At 37.7% G+C, this 15,858-nt stretch overlaps 1 protein-coding gene across 7 annotated transcripts in view; it reads right to left on the bottom strand.

Annotated features, from left to right (window-relative positions):
• Window positions 1–15,858, bottom strand: part of WT1 (WT1 transcription factor) — a 48,453-nt gene that overhangs the window by 20,037 nt on the left and 12,558 nt on the right. For 4 of the 7 annotated variants that reach the window (XM_081062905.1, XM_081062904.1, XM_081062907.1 and 1 more), the window contains exons 4-5: window positions 11,348–11,425; window positions 10,175–10,225 (exon numbers count right to left, since the gene is read on the bottom strand). In XM_081062905.1, coding sequence (XP_080919031.1) covers window positions 10,175–10,225; window positions 11,348–11,425 — 129 coding nt within the window. The remainder of the gene's footprint in view (window positions 1–10,174; window positions 10,226–11,347; window positions 11,426–15,858) is intronic. The other 3 variants (XM_081062908.1, XM_081062910.1, XM_081062909.1) reach the window with 1 other exon arrangement.

Here is a 15,858-nt window from a genome sequence, read left to right as displayed (position 1 = left end):
GTCTGTTCAATTCCCACATGGGACGGTGGGCTGCATCTCCTGCAACTAAGATCGAAAACAGCGACTGGACTTGGAGCTGAGCTGCGCCCTCCACAACTAGATTGAAGGACGACGACTTGGAGCTGATGGGCCCTGGAGAAACACACTGTTCCTCAATATTACCACCCCCCCCAAAAAAAAAGAGAATGTCGTGGGAATAGGTAGGATAAGTGGGGAGCAATGAGGAGGAGCAAGTTCAAAATCGTCACTCTTCAGTACACTTCACACTTCATCCCTGTTCCGAGGCGCAATATTTATTTTTGGTGTAAAGGAAGAATGAGGCACATTGATGGAAATGGTCTGCTTATGTACAATAGAGCAGTTGAAACTGAGCACAATTTTTATAAAAAATAGTTCTCTCTACCTAGCTGGGAAAATAAACGAAGCAGAAGCAGTTATCAGCAGAGCACACACCTCATGACTTCATTTCTGGCAGTGGGTGTGGACTGTACATTTTCCTAAACAGCTTTAAAATGCATAAAAGTGTATCCTGAGAAAGTCTGCTTTTCCTAGACAGCTTTAAATACATAATCACTTGTCCTTAGAAAGTTTGCAAAAAGAGAAAAATGTCCCTCATATAATACAAATTATGAGCCTTCTTCATGCTAAAATCTTGTACACTGAGGTTTGACCCAGAAAAAAACTTAATATTTGAAGAGTAGCTTCTTTAGAAATGATTAATTTTGATATTCCACAGGCACAAGGAGATTAATAAAAAGGAATTGAGGTTTTACAGATGAGGAAAACCAGAGCTGGCCTGAAATCCCTTATCAACAGAAGAGGTAAAAAAAAAAAAAAAAAAAAAAAAAAAGAAGAAGGGGGAAAAAGCCTTCTAAAAGGTTATTTAGAAGGCAATTAGCATTTGATATTAATATTCAAAAAGGGAAAACCGTGGCCTGTGATTTCTCTCACCTCTTGTCACTGACCAGGTGGGCATCTCCCCATCTTCACCTCTGTCTTCTCACCTTGGCAAAGTTAATCAGATTGAAAGAAAGCACCTGGGAAAACTTCAAACTCTTGAGTATCCAAAAAAAAAAAAAAAAGGAATTTACCCACCAACCCCTCTTCTCTCTCTAGCCTTGACACTTAGGCTTATATATGAGACACTTAAGTGTCTGATTCCTTTTGGTGTTGAAAATACACTTTGCTGCAAGCCTTGCAAACTTTCACCCCTGTCTAGTGTACTGGTTTTGATGGAAATGGGCAATGAAATCATGTAAAGAAATTATGCTTCCTTTTACACAAGAGATGAAGCCAAACACACTACCACTCAATTATTCTTGCCACACACACACAAAAAGACCCCAAATACAATCGTGCTGCTAGATCTAACAACCTGTTTGTAGGAAACACAGTAGATGGAGGCCCAAAGTTAAAAGATGGTAAGAAGAAGCAATCTGCCAAATCCAGACTGTAGGATATTCTACTGGCCAATTGACCTGCTATCTCCAACAAACCAAGAGATGAGAAAACAAGAGGAGTGAAGGATGAGGGATAGGGAAAGAGATTTAAGAGAGGCCAACCGACAAAAACAAAACAATAAGCCTCTGCACAAATGCTCACCATGGGTACACAAGGATGAACCAGAGATAGTCGGACTTGAACTAATCAGCCCTAGAAGTCGTAGGGCCAAAAGAACCAGGAGGTTCTTCTAGGAAACCCAGTGGTCACACTAGAATATTTAAGTTTAAAGCGTTACTGAATGAAAATGTAATTTGCCTGCAGCCAGAGTGATTTCAAAACTCTTTCATATCCATTTATAAGATCCAACTTGGGAAAATTAATCGATATTGAATTATCTTTTCACATATTATCACATATTTAGAGCTGGTGGAAAACTAGCACAGCTACCTCTAGTTCAACATGAATGTTGTTTTATTCTTTGCCTGAGTGTGATGAGCTGAAGTCAATAGTCAAATAAAATTCAAAATTCTGCACAAATATTATTAGCAATGCCATTTAGTCCTTCTCTTTTCCTTGTGTAATGTGATTGTTTTATAGTGGGAATATAACAAATCAATGATATATTAAAAAACAAAAGATTATTCTGCTCCTGAGAATATAAAGGGAAAGGGCAAAAGATAAAGTTTCTCTAATCCAGCACAGAAAGTCAAATCTAAAAATAAAACAACCAACTTAAATTTGATTGAGTTAAAAAACACACACACACACACACACATATAATGCCCCAAGAATCCAGACATGGGGTTTCAATATATATACGATACAATAAGCTGCTAACTTTCCCCTTTGACCTATGCCAATTAGAACTGGGGCTCTGCAACCTGCTATAGAAAAAGTCTCATGAATACGTAATCTAACAGTTATCTAAAGGTAATTGGATTTGTTGTTCAGCAAATACATCAAAACATGGTATCTGTAATTGAATCCCTTTAAAGTCTTACTGTTTGGAAGATGCCCACTTGTTCCAAGCATGTTATTATTACTAAAACCTTGTTTGTATTTCTCTTTTGAATGTTTCTTTATAATCATAGCTCATATGTCTTCACTTCCCATGCTGTCTAGTCATTGGCCACTATTGTATAGGGGACACAGGCTGAATGTTAATAGCCTGATAATAATGCTTGTATAAAAGCCCTTATGTACCATTAAGCTTTCCTCACAACTTGAAATGGCACACAAACCTCCTCCAATTGACCTATTTCCTCTTAACTTCACACTCAGAGCAGAGCTAAGAGATATTGTAAATCCAGTTTCCCACAACAGTTAGGGAAGAACACAGTCCAAAAAAAATCACAATGTTTACTGGTCCCTATTACTCAGAAGAGTATTTTTAGCCATGAATTTCCTTCCTACTTCAATACATACAGACATAGGAACTCACCTTTTCAAAGGCCACTTCATCAGACCATATAAGAAATATCTGGATCTCCCCTTACACATGGCCTGATATTGAGGAACTAGTTCATCAAAATCCCAACTTTATCTAACTCACTGGATTCTGTATTTTCAGTGCTTTGCTCCATAGCCACAGACTGCTGCTAGTTCCACCCCAAGAATAGGTGTCCCAAATCCACATGATAAATGAAACCCTATGTTTCACACAGGCAAGAATGAGCAGGATATTTTCAGCCTGGGTTCCCAACTTGCTCACACATTCTTGAATTGGAAAAATTTGCTCAAACGAGCTCAATTACATTAAGAGGATCATCCCTAAAACCCCAGCATCAAGCGCAGGGCTGTTAAGACTAAGATCTCTCCTGCTTCTCCAGTTGAAATGGGGGCTTGTAGGTATGAAGGCTGTGTGCATAATCATCTCTTCTGCAGGCCACACCTTCCAAACTGATGTCAGTAATACAACAAAGTAATTCAAGGTAAGAAACAAAGAAAAAACTGTAATACATCCAAAGGAATCACACTCACTGTGAAAGAGATTTTGAGACTAAAGGCACTACTGTTAAAAATCTTGAAAAGGAGGAAATTATAAATCGGGACATCTGACATAGAATGAAACTTGAAAAAATGTTGAGAAATACCATGTTCTTCAAGAAAGAATTAAAATTTTGCCAAAAGTCAATCTCCTCCAAAATTAATTTCAAAACCTGAAGCAATCCATACAAAATTTCAATTTAGACTTAAAAAAATAAACTTGTTAGTTTAGAATAGTTTTAGAATTACAGAAAAATTTCTAAGATTATACACAGTTCCTATATATCTCACACCTGGTTTCCTCTGTTATTAACATCTCTCATTAGTAATGGTGCATTTGGCACAATTAATGAACCAACATGGAATTAACAAAATGAATCTAAAATTCATCTTAGAATGAACAAGAGATAGTAGACGAAAATAGTTTGAAAAATAAGTACAATGCTAGGGAACTTTTTTATCCGACATTTAAATAGACTATAAAATTATTAAAAAAAAAAATCCCAATATTGGCAGAAAAAGCCAGACTGATCAAAAGAGGAGAATAAAGAGTCTAGAAATAGATCTAAAGAATTTGATAGGATCCAAGGATTAGTAAAGGTAATATTTGAAATCAACGAGAAAAAGATGGATTATTCAAAATAGTTTGGAGATACAGGCTAGTCACCTAGAAACAAATCAAGGTGAAATACTACTGCCAAATGAATACAGGATGAATTAAATATTTAAATCTAAAAAGTAAATTACAAAATACACCAATAAATAAATAATTTTTCAAAAAAATCTTGAGATAGAAAAACTCTTTCTAGGCATGACATAAAAGCCAAAAACTTGAAACTATAGAACATAAACTCTACTCAGCCATTATTGCTCAAAAGCAGCCATAAAAAATACATAATATAATTACCTTTGGTTTTTTGGTGTGGTGAGACCATGTAATAAGATTTACTTTCTTAGCAACTTTCAGGTATATAATACAGTATTGTTAACTACAATCACCATTCTCTGTGTTAAATGAGGTGACGGAGATGTTAACTAACCCTATTGTGATAATCATTTTGCAATGTATATGTGTATCAAATAATCACATTGTATACCTTAAATATATACAATATGTCAATTATATCTCAATAAAGGTGAAAAAATACAAAACAAGAAACACATGAACTGACAAGTTATACTATATAAAATTTTCTGACAGAAAAAAAATCCATTCACAGAATTAAAACACAAACCAGAGAAAATATTTGCAGTAAATATGACAAGCAGTGTTACTATCCTTTTAAACAAAGAACTCTTGTAAATCAATATTGTTACTAGATGAACTACCCTTGCTGCTAGCTAGTTAACCAGCAACCACATGCCCATGCAGTGTCTTCTCTCTCAAGGACATTGTTCCAGCAAGTCTATCCCCTCCCATCATCATTTTTTTTCCTCTTCTCGATCATTCTCATCAGCAAGCAAAAAGGTAGACATGTCTATCTACATATAAATAAATAAAAACAAACAAAACAAAACAAAAACCACCTTCTCCTGACCCTCTACACCCACTGAGCTAGAACCCCATTTCTTTGCTCCCCTTTGCAGCAAAACTCCAATGAAAGTTTTGTGCAGTTTATATCTTCCTATGATGTCTTATACCCATCCCTATCAGGCTTTTGCCTTTCCCTCTAATCTTTCCAGAGGCAACTATAGTTAATGGTTTGGTAAACGTTTCCAGATATTTTTTCTCTGCAGACAGAAATATTCCCCAATATGTTTTAAAAAGTTTTCTCTGGGTGGTGAGATAACAGATAAGTTTTCTTTTCTTCTTTATGTTTTTGTATTGCCTTTTTTTTTAAATAACAAGCCTTTGTTAATCAAAGAGAAAAAAGTCATTTTCATTTTCGATGAAGTCACCATCTTAGCCTTATGAACACTACTTCGTGACTTTGCCTTTAAAATGAAGAGTTATAAATAAAGCCAGAATAAATGAACTCATTCACTTTTAAAAAGGGAAAAAACTATTAAAATATACAGTAGCCGTCCTTTCAAAGAAACATTCATTTGAGTGACTTTTCATTAGTGTAGCTTCTATATCAATGTTTTTATAGCTAGCAGTTATGGTTTTTTTCTTGAGTAGATAACAAGGGGAAGGATAAATGGTGAGTAGAGGGTCTCAGAAGGGACCAAGATGGGATCACAGACATGATACTCCTTTAGTTCATGAAAGAAATCCTCTACTCATCTCCCCCTCCAACACTCTCACACACACACACACACACACACACACACACACACACACCCCTTTACCAACAGATTGGAGCCCTCATTAACCCTACCTCATCTCCCTACACTGATTCCACCATGCTTCTCATGTCCAACTTGGCCCCTTAATCACCCTCTTCCCTTTCTATCTTCCCTGCTTAGCTCCTGTCTTCTCCTGATCTGATCAAACCTGTCATTTTCCCTCATCTTTACAAAAAGAAAATAATTCCTTGCTTTAAAATAAGAGTTAGGAACATAGTGTGGAGACGGTAAGCCGATAAAACCCCGAATCTTTTTTCTAAATGAAGTATTTTTTTAAGAAGTCAGTAATATTTTCAAAAGTCAATGCTCTCATGAGGGCTGAAACACAGAACACTGCAATTGCCTATAGATATGCATTTGCTGAATTAGATCTAAGCAGAAGCCAATCATTTGTTATAAAAAACAAATGACACAAATGTGTCTGTACACATAGAAAAAGGTCTAAAAGCATATGCAGCATTATAATAATAGTAGTTTCACTGGGCTATTGGGGGGACTGTTAATTGCCTACCTATATATTTGTATTTTCTAACTGTTCTATAATTTATACACATTATATACATAATTTAAACATAAAATACATTCATTGAATATATGCCCAAAGAGAAAAGGGTGGGAAAGGTGAACAATTAGAGAGGAGAAAGTAGCAGCAGGGAAGTGAGAAGTGAAGGCAAAGCAGCAACTGAATTAATCCAAGAGGAACGACACACCTTTAAGTCAGAATCTCCATCTCCATCCTGCAAACCCAGGAGTCCTATTCCCTGTTCCCAGTATGGCAAACAGACTCTAGCTAAGTCCACTGCAAGGCAAAGAACTGCTTACAAGGCACCATTTAAAAGGAGAAATTAACAACTTTTTTCTAGGCGTAGAGGTGGAGTATACTCAAGAATGCTGAGGTTCACCAAACTGCTTCTCTCCACCTTTGCTTTTGTGTCTCAAGCTCCAGGAGCCACTTAAAAGCAGGCTATGTATTTTCAAGAAGTAAATCTCTTGGACGAGTACCTTATGTTCATGCGCTGGAGAGAGAAGGTGCTGGGCTGTGTATTGGAACTCCCAGCCAGAGAAGACAGCTATCTCTTTTGGCACAGGTTCTCAGGGATGAGACCATGTCTAGCGGGGATTTTCTCCAGATTCGACAGCCTTGGCCTTACCAAAACGCGCAGCTTTGTTTGCACCATATATCATTCATCACGAGTCTTTCGTTTTTCCTTTCAAGCATTCACAGGTCAAATACTGTGTGTTTCCAACAGTCTGTGAACTTCTTGGACCAGCAAAGGGACATTCATTTTGCTCAGCACTCCTTTAACATTTCTATTGTGTTCGATTTCCCACTCCCCCTACCCATGTCCCCAGAGAATGACTTCTTCCTTGTTTTAATAACTTGGAACACAGTCAAGGTTGATGTGTTGCTCTCCATTTTGCAGGATATTTTCTTCAGGAGAGACAAAACAGGCTAACAGAGTAGCCAAGGCTTGTGAGTAGCCTTAAAAAAATCAGCAGCCATTAAGAACACACAGAACATGTTTTTAAGAGAAATGAAAAGCAGACAACACAAGGCACCACAAACAGAATTATTCATAAAGGTGGATTAATGCTTAGAAAGGATCCCCAGTAATTTTTTCTCTCAGTGACCCACTTTAAAAATCTAATTGCATTTGTTTGTGGGTGAGGTAAAGGGTCAGAGTTAAGAGAGTGGTTTCACAAAGTACCTTCTCTTTGACTTAAATTGAAATACAATATTCTCCTGTTTGAGGTCATAAACATAATTCTGATCCCAATGGGCACACAGAGATTTGAAAATGAGTAAAGGGAGAAGGAGACAAGAGTAAATCAGTGGCAAGAATATCCTGTTTTCATCTCCTCTTGCCCATGCCCTTCCTAAAATCCCATCGCTGCCCTTTGAATACCACTGCTCCGCCACACCTAATGAAAGATGGCTCCATGGACTCGTTGAGACATGAGGCAACAAGCCTGTTCTTTTTGTACAAGTAACATTTTCAAGGAAAGAAGACATGAACAAACATGTAGTGGAGGTTAGAACAAATATGTAGTGGTGGGTACTGTGAAGTACATGGTCTTTCAATAAAAAAATTGATAATGCCTCATTTTTATGAGTGATACGGGAATTATATCTTTCTTCTCCAAAAACTGAGTCAAACCTCCAGTTTTCCTGTTATATATCTACCTCGTCACCATGATTTTTCTTACCACTCATTTCAAATAGTGTCAAGATGCTAGTGATGGATTAAAGCAAAGGACAGTTATTTCTCTTTATTTTTCTTTATGAAATATATTTTTCTCAAATGCATGTTCTATATTAACAGTGTTTTCATACCACGGCAAAAAAAAGGAAATTCGGTATCATAGAGAATAATGAACATCTACCCAGATTATGTCCCACTGGGGAAAAGTCAAACTTTCTACTGGAATAACAGATTCAACTGAATCCAGTTCTTAGGGCTGTTCATGGGCTTGGAGGAAAGAGCTAAGGAGTCGTTCTTTCTAAGAGCTAAAAGAGAGGCAAGTTGTGTGTCATGATACATCAGTGGGTTGTAAAATCAATCTACACATCACAGCCAGTATTTTTTAAATGATATGGAATAAAGTAGAAAGTATCAGCATGCATCACGTGGAGCAAGGGTAAATACTGTTTTGTGAGAATTTGTAGTGTGTGTGTGTGTGCATGCACACATATATTGGATCTCAGCGTAAAAGGTATTTCTACTATGGTCACAGTCTAAAAAGTTTAAGAAACTCTAATCTAGGGCTCAGATCCTGGAGTCAGACAGAAGTGAATTCCAACATGGCTCTGCCAATTACTCATTATGTGAACTTGGTTAGGTGGCTCAATCTTTCCAGCCTCCTCATCTCAAAAATGGACGTGACCCTAATATCCTAGGATTGTCATGAGATCAAAAGAGAAAACATATGTAAAGTCCCTCACACAGGACCCAATAATGTTAACATCAATCCTTAGATAAATGTTCGATTCACAAATGTAAGCAGACATTAGCTGACTTACAATATGTTCTAAAGGGACAAATCCACAATGTGAGAGAAGATGTTAGTACATTAGACAATTGCATACTGTTTTACTCTCCAAAGAGTTGTTCTTCTGTAGGACTATCTATTGGGGCCATTTGATCCTTTTTATACAGCTCTTTGACTAAAGTTAGTATTCAAGAAACACATTTTGATTTCAGAAATTCTTTTCCAAAATGCAAGCACCAGAACAATGCAAACTTTTCTCGTTATTTTGCTGTTGTGTTGTGTTTTGTTTTTGGTATGGTATTAAAATAAAACAAATTATTCACACTTTTGCTTCATCCTTACAATATAGCTGACTCTCCAGCAAGTGACTAATAGACCTAAAAAGGTATCAAAATTATCTCAACTATGGAAAGACTCAGATTCAAACACAAGCAAAGTTTCCTTATCTATAATTTTGATAATTAAGCAAAAAACGAACACTGTGCTCCAACGTGAATAAATTTTAAAAACTGACACATACTCACTTCACAGTCACGTTCTGTCTATTCTTGGCATTTAGTTTGGGGACAGTTACTGCATTCTCAGTAGAAGAGAGACAGAAAAAAGAGAAGAGATCCAGAAAGAAAGGGTGGAACAAAGAAACCAAGAAGTATAAGTTGAGAGTAGGTAAGAGGATAGAATGCTGAAACTGTCAGCAGCCCCTTAGATGGAAATGGGGAGAGAAAAAAGTCAAATCAACAAAAAGCTTCTTACTTTGCTGTCTAGAGAGAGAAAGTGGAGATTTGGCTAAAATAGAAAAATTGGGGTTAGGGATAGAGAGAAGGATCTAACAGTAAGTCTTAAAAGAGGAAAAGTAACTGCTGATTATTGAAGAATGATTCAAAAGAAGGATGAAAAGAGGGAGGTCGGTTCTGGTGTTCAAGCAGAGAAAATGAAATCAAAAGAAAGAGTTACAGAAATGTCCCAGGGTGCAGGCTATAGGGCTGAAAAAGGCACAGATGTTTGGGAACAAAAGAATCTTTGCAGAAAGTCTGGCCATAGACTTGGGGTAGAAATTAAGTTCTCCCTTAGAGATTTAAAGGGAAATAGGGAAAAATGAAAGTTAAGTATGACTGAAAGATTTCATTGCTCTAACAGGAATATGTGTAATGCTACAAATTTAGTATTTTGTGAAATATTCACAAGGAAATGAGCAAGGTTCCTACTGCATCACTCTAAAAATTGTTCTATAGGAATATGTTGATATGAAATGTCACCACCTCCATTTTCCCCCACAGTATGTCTACGATAAATAACAAGAGGCAAAAAGAGAGAGAGAGATGGATAGATTTTCCCCATCCCAGCACCAAAGGCTACCCTGATTACCCATCATCAGTCCTAACTCCTGCATCGCCCCCAGGTGCCACCAACAAGGCCTACAGCATTTGCTTTGCCATCATCTCTTGGGTTTCAAATTTCCACTCACTTGCTCTGCCCTTCTGTCCATTTCATTGAGCTGGAGCTCCCAGCAGCAACTCTAGAAGAGAAGAAGAGGTGGGGAATGGGGAATGGAGCATCCATGGCTCTAGCAAGCCCCCAGATCCCAGAATCCAATGAGAAGCCACTAAATACACAGAGATGCAAACCTAGCTATCTAGTAAAGAGTGCTGAACTAAGTCCCCAATCTCACTAGAGCTGATGGTGGGGTGAAAGACCCCACAGCGAGGTTGGGAAGAACCTGGGCTTTGGAATCAGATCTGGGCTTGGAATCCCAGCTCTACCCCTTAATACGACGTGAACTTGGGAAGTTACTTAACTCTCTGAGCTTGTTTTACTTCTTTGTTTTACTCTCTGAGCTTGTTTTACTTCTTTTACTTCTTTACAGGGTAACAGTACCTAGGCCTCATAATGTTGTTAGGAAGATTATGGGAAGTGACCTCAAAGATCACCTGATACATCACAGGTGCTTCATGAGTGAGATATCCAACTGCCTAGCAACTTAGACTTGCTAGAAAACTAAAAGGAAGTTATTTTACTGTTGAAAGCAAGTCCCACCTGCTTTCCTTTTTTTCATTTTCAGGTACTAAGAATTGTCCCTACCTATGTTTGATAACTGTTTTCCCTATTGTTGTTCTATATCAGTTGTGAAGAAAACCTGTTAGTGCGAAAACCTGTTGGTGAGAAAACCTGTTGGTGCAACCAGGTATGAGCACATCTGACTTTGGATTGTCCAAATCATCATCTCTCAAATACTGGATTTTGGATCCTGGAATTTGTAAACTCAAAGCATTTCTTGATAAGATAATACAATGGTTATCATCTGTGATTATCACTAGCAAAACATTAACATTTACTCGAGGTTGAATGGACACAGCTCTGAAGAACTCTAAAAAATTCTGTTAAGTAAAGTCCATATTAAGTTTTCCCAATATTCTCAACTCCCTTGTTCCAGACAAAACCATCCCCTATTTATATTCCTGAAAATTTAATATTGAACACAACCCGCCAACTGGTGGTGGGAGGAAAGCATCTTGATTCTACATAGAGCCATGCTTATTCTTCTAAAATCATACTCTCTTCGTAAGTTACAAGCACTTTTAAAATGGTTCAAACAGGTGTAAGTTACTGTTTAAGGGCAATGCAATAGGGAAGATCTTACCCTTTTAATGTGGCTCCTAAATTCATCTGATTCCAGGTCATGCATTCAAGCTGAGAGGTCATCTGGTATAAATTGTCACTGTTAGAAAAACATCCAGAGTTAGAAATGCACAGCTACCCAAAAAAATAAATAAACAAATAATTGTTTCTTCAAAAAGCAATGGAGTTTTAACTTTTCTTTATAGCAAAAGCCTCCACGTTATCCAGAATGACAGAATATACAAGTTTGAAATAATTTTCATTTCATCCCACAGATCTCTGCACCGTTATTCACTTCACACACTGCAGAAAGGATGTGAGCGTAATTTGGAAGCCTTTTAAAAAACCTTTAAAAAACCTTACAGTATAGTGAACATTGAAGTTTCTAAAGAAGTATTAAACCTTTGAAGGGAAGAGGCTAAAGGGAGTGAAACTTTGAAAGGCAACACAGGCTGGATAACTCAACATTAAAGTTAAAAGCCTGAGGCTGAAAGTAAAAAGACAGCAGATTAATTATTCGTGAAAAGGCCATTAAGTTGTTTTAATCAAAAGGATAAGTATCATGTGGATTATGAGGGTCTGAAAAGTCAAAGAGTGATGTGTGATGGATGGTCTGATACTCAAGGATGTGACAAGGAAAAGAAAGAGGATGATAAACTCTATGCACAACTGAAAGAATCATTCTTTATAAATTTGATAATCCTGTTACAAGTCAAAAGGGGCTTTTTAAAAAAAAAGTCCCCAACCCATTTCTATGAGGGAAGGGAAAACAACGGCTGATTATTTACATTAAGACACCAAAGGAGAAATACACTATCATGTAAACCAATCAAAAGTTGTTCTCGCCCCCCTTGTGTTTTTGCATGTACAACTCTTATAAATATCTTTATTATGTATTTTCATTTTTCGTTGTCATTTGTTTATTTATTTTGTATTTATCTCATTCCTAGAAAACTAGCACACAAATCAATCACCAGGCATCTCCTAATTACCAAGCTCTATTAGCAATAAACTTAGTCTTGAACTGAAATGGTTAATTATGAAATTTGAAACCCAAGAGATTAATGGTTTGTCTGGGAACCCTTGATCTAAACACATTACAGAAGAACATTTTCACTCTACCTTCATGGCCGAAGTGAAAAAAAGGTAAGAAGCTTTTAATATCTAATGTGTGATATCATATTGCAAATTCTGGACAATCTCCATCTTGTCATGGCATTCCTTTGGGTTGCTTCATCCATTGGGCAGAGGCAACACCAAAGTTTAATTAAAAGAAAGCTTTGTCAGGCTAACCAAACTGGGAAACGACAGCAACTCGGAATAAATGAATACTGTGCTCTCTCTCGGCAAAGCCTGATAAATCATGGTCGAATCCATCTGCCTCTCATATAATCACTCTGAAAATGATTTGGAACTCTTTAGTGGCGGGTACACAGGATAAGGAGGAAATCAGATTTCAGGAGGGAATTTTACATATGAAATGTGAAGTGACTTCAATCTGAAAGTATGTGTAGTTTCATTAGTCAGTGTATACCTGGACCCCATCACTCATCCCCACGTCTGACTGACTATTATGCTACTACAATATCCTACATATCAATGGAAAAGAAATGATGAGTTTCCCCTGCAGCTTCCCCGTTTGCAGCAGCAGCCCGTGCTGGTCTGTGCCACTACATTTCTCAATTCCACAAATTCTTGCTGTAAGGCCAGTGTAATTAATTCCTGAAGGACCCCAATTTTTATTAGAAGTGCCAGCCTTCTGCATTTAACACAGGAGAGTTGCTTGAACTTTCTTTGGGCTGACAGTTCATTAATAAGCAGCCTCCTCCACAATCTCTACTGGTTTTTGTTCTCTTGCGCCTTTTCATCAAGCAATCCATTTATTAATCTTGCCATTAATCTTAGCCAACAGGCATTGTATTCCCCAGGCAGCTCTATATTTTTGTCACTAATTTTTTAAAAAATTGTTCACCGACTAAAATCACTCAGCCACAGTTGACAATTTTCCTAGGCCCTATTGGGATGTGGAATCTTTCTGAAATTATTTCATCGTTGCAGAAGACTAAGAAAATCCTAATTTTCAAGAGTGCTGAGAGAAAAGATGAGTGACAGAAGTTTACACATATGGGTTAGTGAGTCCCAAATATCTAACTTTGTGATTTAGGAATTTTCTCACAGGTTTAAAAAACAGTCCAATAGTTTCCTAAAGGTCTCTACAAGGAAGTACCCCAAGAGGATATATTTATAAGGACATTTTCTTGGCTCCTGAAAAGCAAACTTTCTCAAATTCAAGGTCTATGTCTTACGTATATGTGTATCTTCCCAGTAGGTGCTTAATAAATACTCTATACTGCCAACATAGTAGCCACTAATCACACGTGGCTATTGAGCACTTGAAATAACTGTTAGTGCCACGTGTTGAAATAAGATTTTGACTATATTGGGTTAAATAGACTATTTCAAAATTAATTTTACTGTTTCTTTTTTTACACGGCTACTAGCAAATTTCAAATTACACATATAGCTTGCACTATGTTTCTATTGAACAGTGTTACTCTGTAAGTTTTAGGGCCTTGAGCAAATCACTGCAGTTCTCTGCACCCCAGTTTTGTCATCTGTCAAATGGGAACATTGATCTCAATCAGTCTAACTTTACAGGGATGTTGTAAAGCTCTAATAATGACTCTTTGAAGAGTTCACAGATAAAATATTTTCAGTTTTTCTCATCTATCAAATTTTTGCATAGTACTTTCACACCTCTCCAATATTCTTCACAACAACTTTGTGAGTCAGGTATAATTCTGATAGCCATTTATCAGAGGAAGACCTGGGCTCAGAGAGAGAGATGCCTAGTGCTGACTGCCTGATGTTCCCACTCCCACCCTGCTCTGCCCCTTGGCATCATTTGGCTCAAAGCCTTGTCCTTTCCACTCCATTTAAATAATAGTAATAATAATAAGTTGGTGCAAAAGTAACTGTGCTTTAAATGATTAAAAATAATTGCAAAAACCGCAATTACTTTTGCACCAACCTAATAAATTACAGACAACAGTCTGGAGGTGAAAGAGAACATGTTCAAGGGAGCATTCTAACCTACTCTGTTTCCAGAAAATTACAAAATGCAAGATGCCTGGTACATCTTCTTCAGCTAACGAAGGACAGCGTGCCAAGATCCCAGTCAGAGCACCACGTCTTGATCTGAGTAGTCCTGATAACCCAGCTTGTAAATCCTCAGAAGGGAACAGAAGGTGGGATGGGCCGATGGGGGAGAAGGACTTTCAGAAAATCCCCAAGCTACTAATAGGTTTCCTGAGGCCAGCGATAGGATCAGAGCACAATTTTAACCACATCCTGCCTTCTCTTGGCTGGGTGTCCTCAGCAGCTCAGTCAGTCGGGCTTGGCTGGCACACCCTTTCAACTGGAAGTCACTGACAGCAATGACAATAACTGCTGCTGGGGAGAGGACAAAATGTGGGCTAGAGCGAAAATACTGGGCCCAAGCATGCTCAAGCTCTGATCTCTTTGGGCAATCGATCAACACCCAGCTCTCATCATGAAAACCCACGGAAAGAGCCAGCACCAAGCAAAGAATATACGGCCTCTGACAAATAAAGCATCTAATTATTAAATAACCACTGTAGGTGTCAACCACCTCGTTCCCAGGGGAGATCAGATAAGCAGGTGCTTTGGCTCAGAGCGACCACAGTGGTCACGTAGGCATTTCAGCTCCCTGTCTAACTGTCTGTTTGGAAGTGAACTCTGAAATTGTAGGTTGCCAAAATAAAGTCACGGTGTCCTTTATATTTTTTTAAATAGGTCTTTAAAAAAACTAAAGTCACTTGTTTCCTATGTAAGAAATGTTTGAAGTTGGAAGCAAGAAAGAGAGGAAAGAAACTTCTATAACTTGGATTAATGCAAGTTGGAGTAAAATAAAAGGAAGTCAGTCCTAGCAAAAAGGGGAACTTAAAAGGAAATCAGTAGTAGATCATATAGAGTTTGTTTTGGCCTGGACTGCAATATTACTGAGTTCTTGACCTCCGCACAAAAAGAAAGGAAGAAGAAAGCCCTCAGCTATTATCTAGACTAGAACTCCTCCACTCTTCAAATGCATGTGTAATTCAAGTATTTTTCATCTTTAAGTGTGTTTACTATAGTCAGCAGAACAAGGTAGAGAACCTGGTTGAGACTGGAGTTACCTCTGCCAGATGATTGCTGGCTGGCAAAGCAACATCTTGGTAGAAGAACAGAGTTTCCCCACGGGATGATTAAAAAAAAAAAAAAAAAGGAAAAGGTGGATATAACTGGCATCTGTGATCAGAATTCATGATGTTTCCAGCATTTGCCATAATAACTCTGCTCCACAGGTAAGCCTCTGTGGGTTTACCTACACCTGATAACCAAGGCTCATGCACAGAGGCTAAAGCCAGACTTCCATGCAGCCCTTTTCCTGCGTTCTTCCCTCTGAGGCGCCGTGCAGACTGCCTGGTGAGAAATATCTGCCCAGCAGGCCATGGTGAATAATTATTTTACAGT

Source organism: Rhinolophus hipposideros (genome assembly GCF_964194185.1).
Source record: "Rhinolophus hipposideros genome assembly, chromosome: 10".
NCBI classification, from domain to species: Eukaryota; Metazoa; Chordata; class Mammalia; order Chiroptera; family Rhinolophidae; genus Rhinolophus; species Rhinolophus hipposideros.
This window is presented reverse-complemented; position numbering and strand designations above follow the sequence as displayed.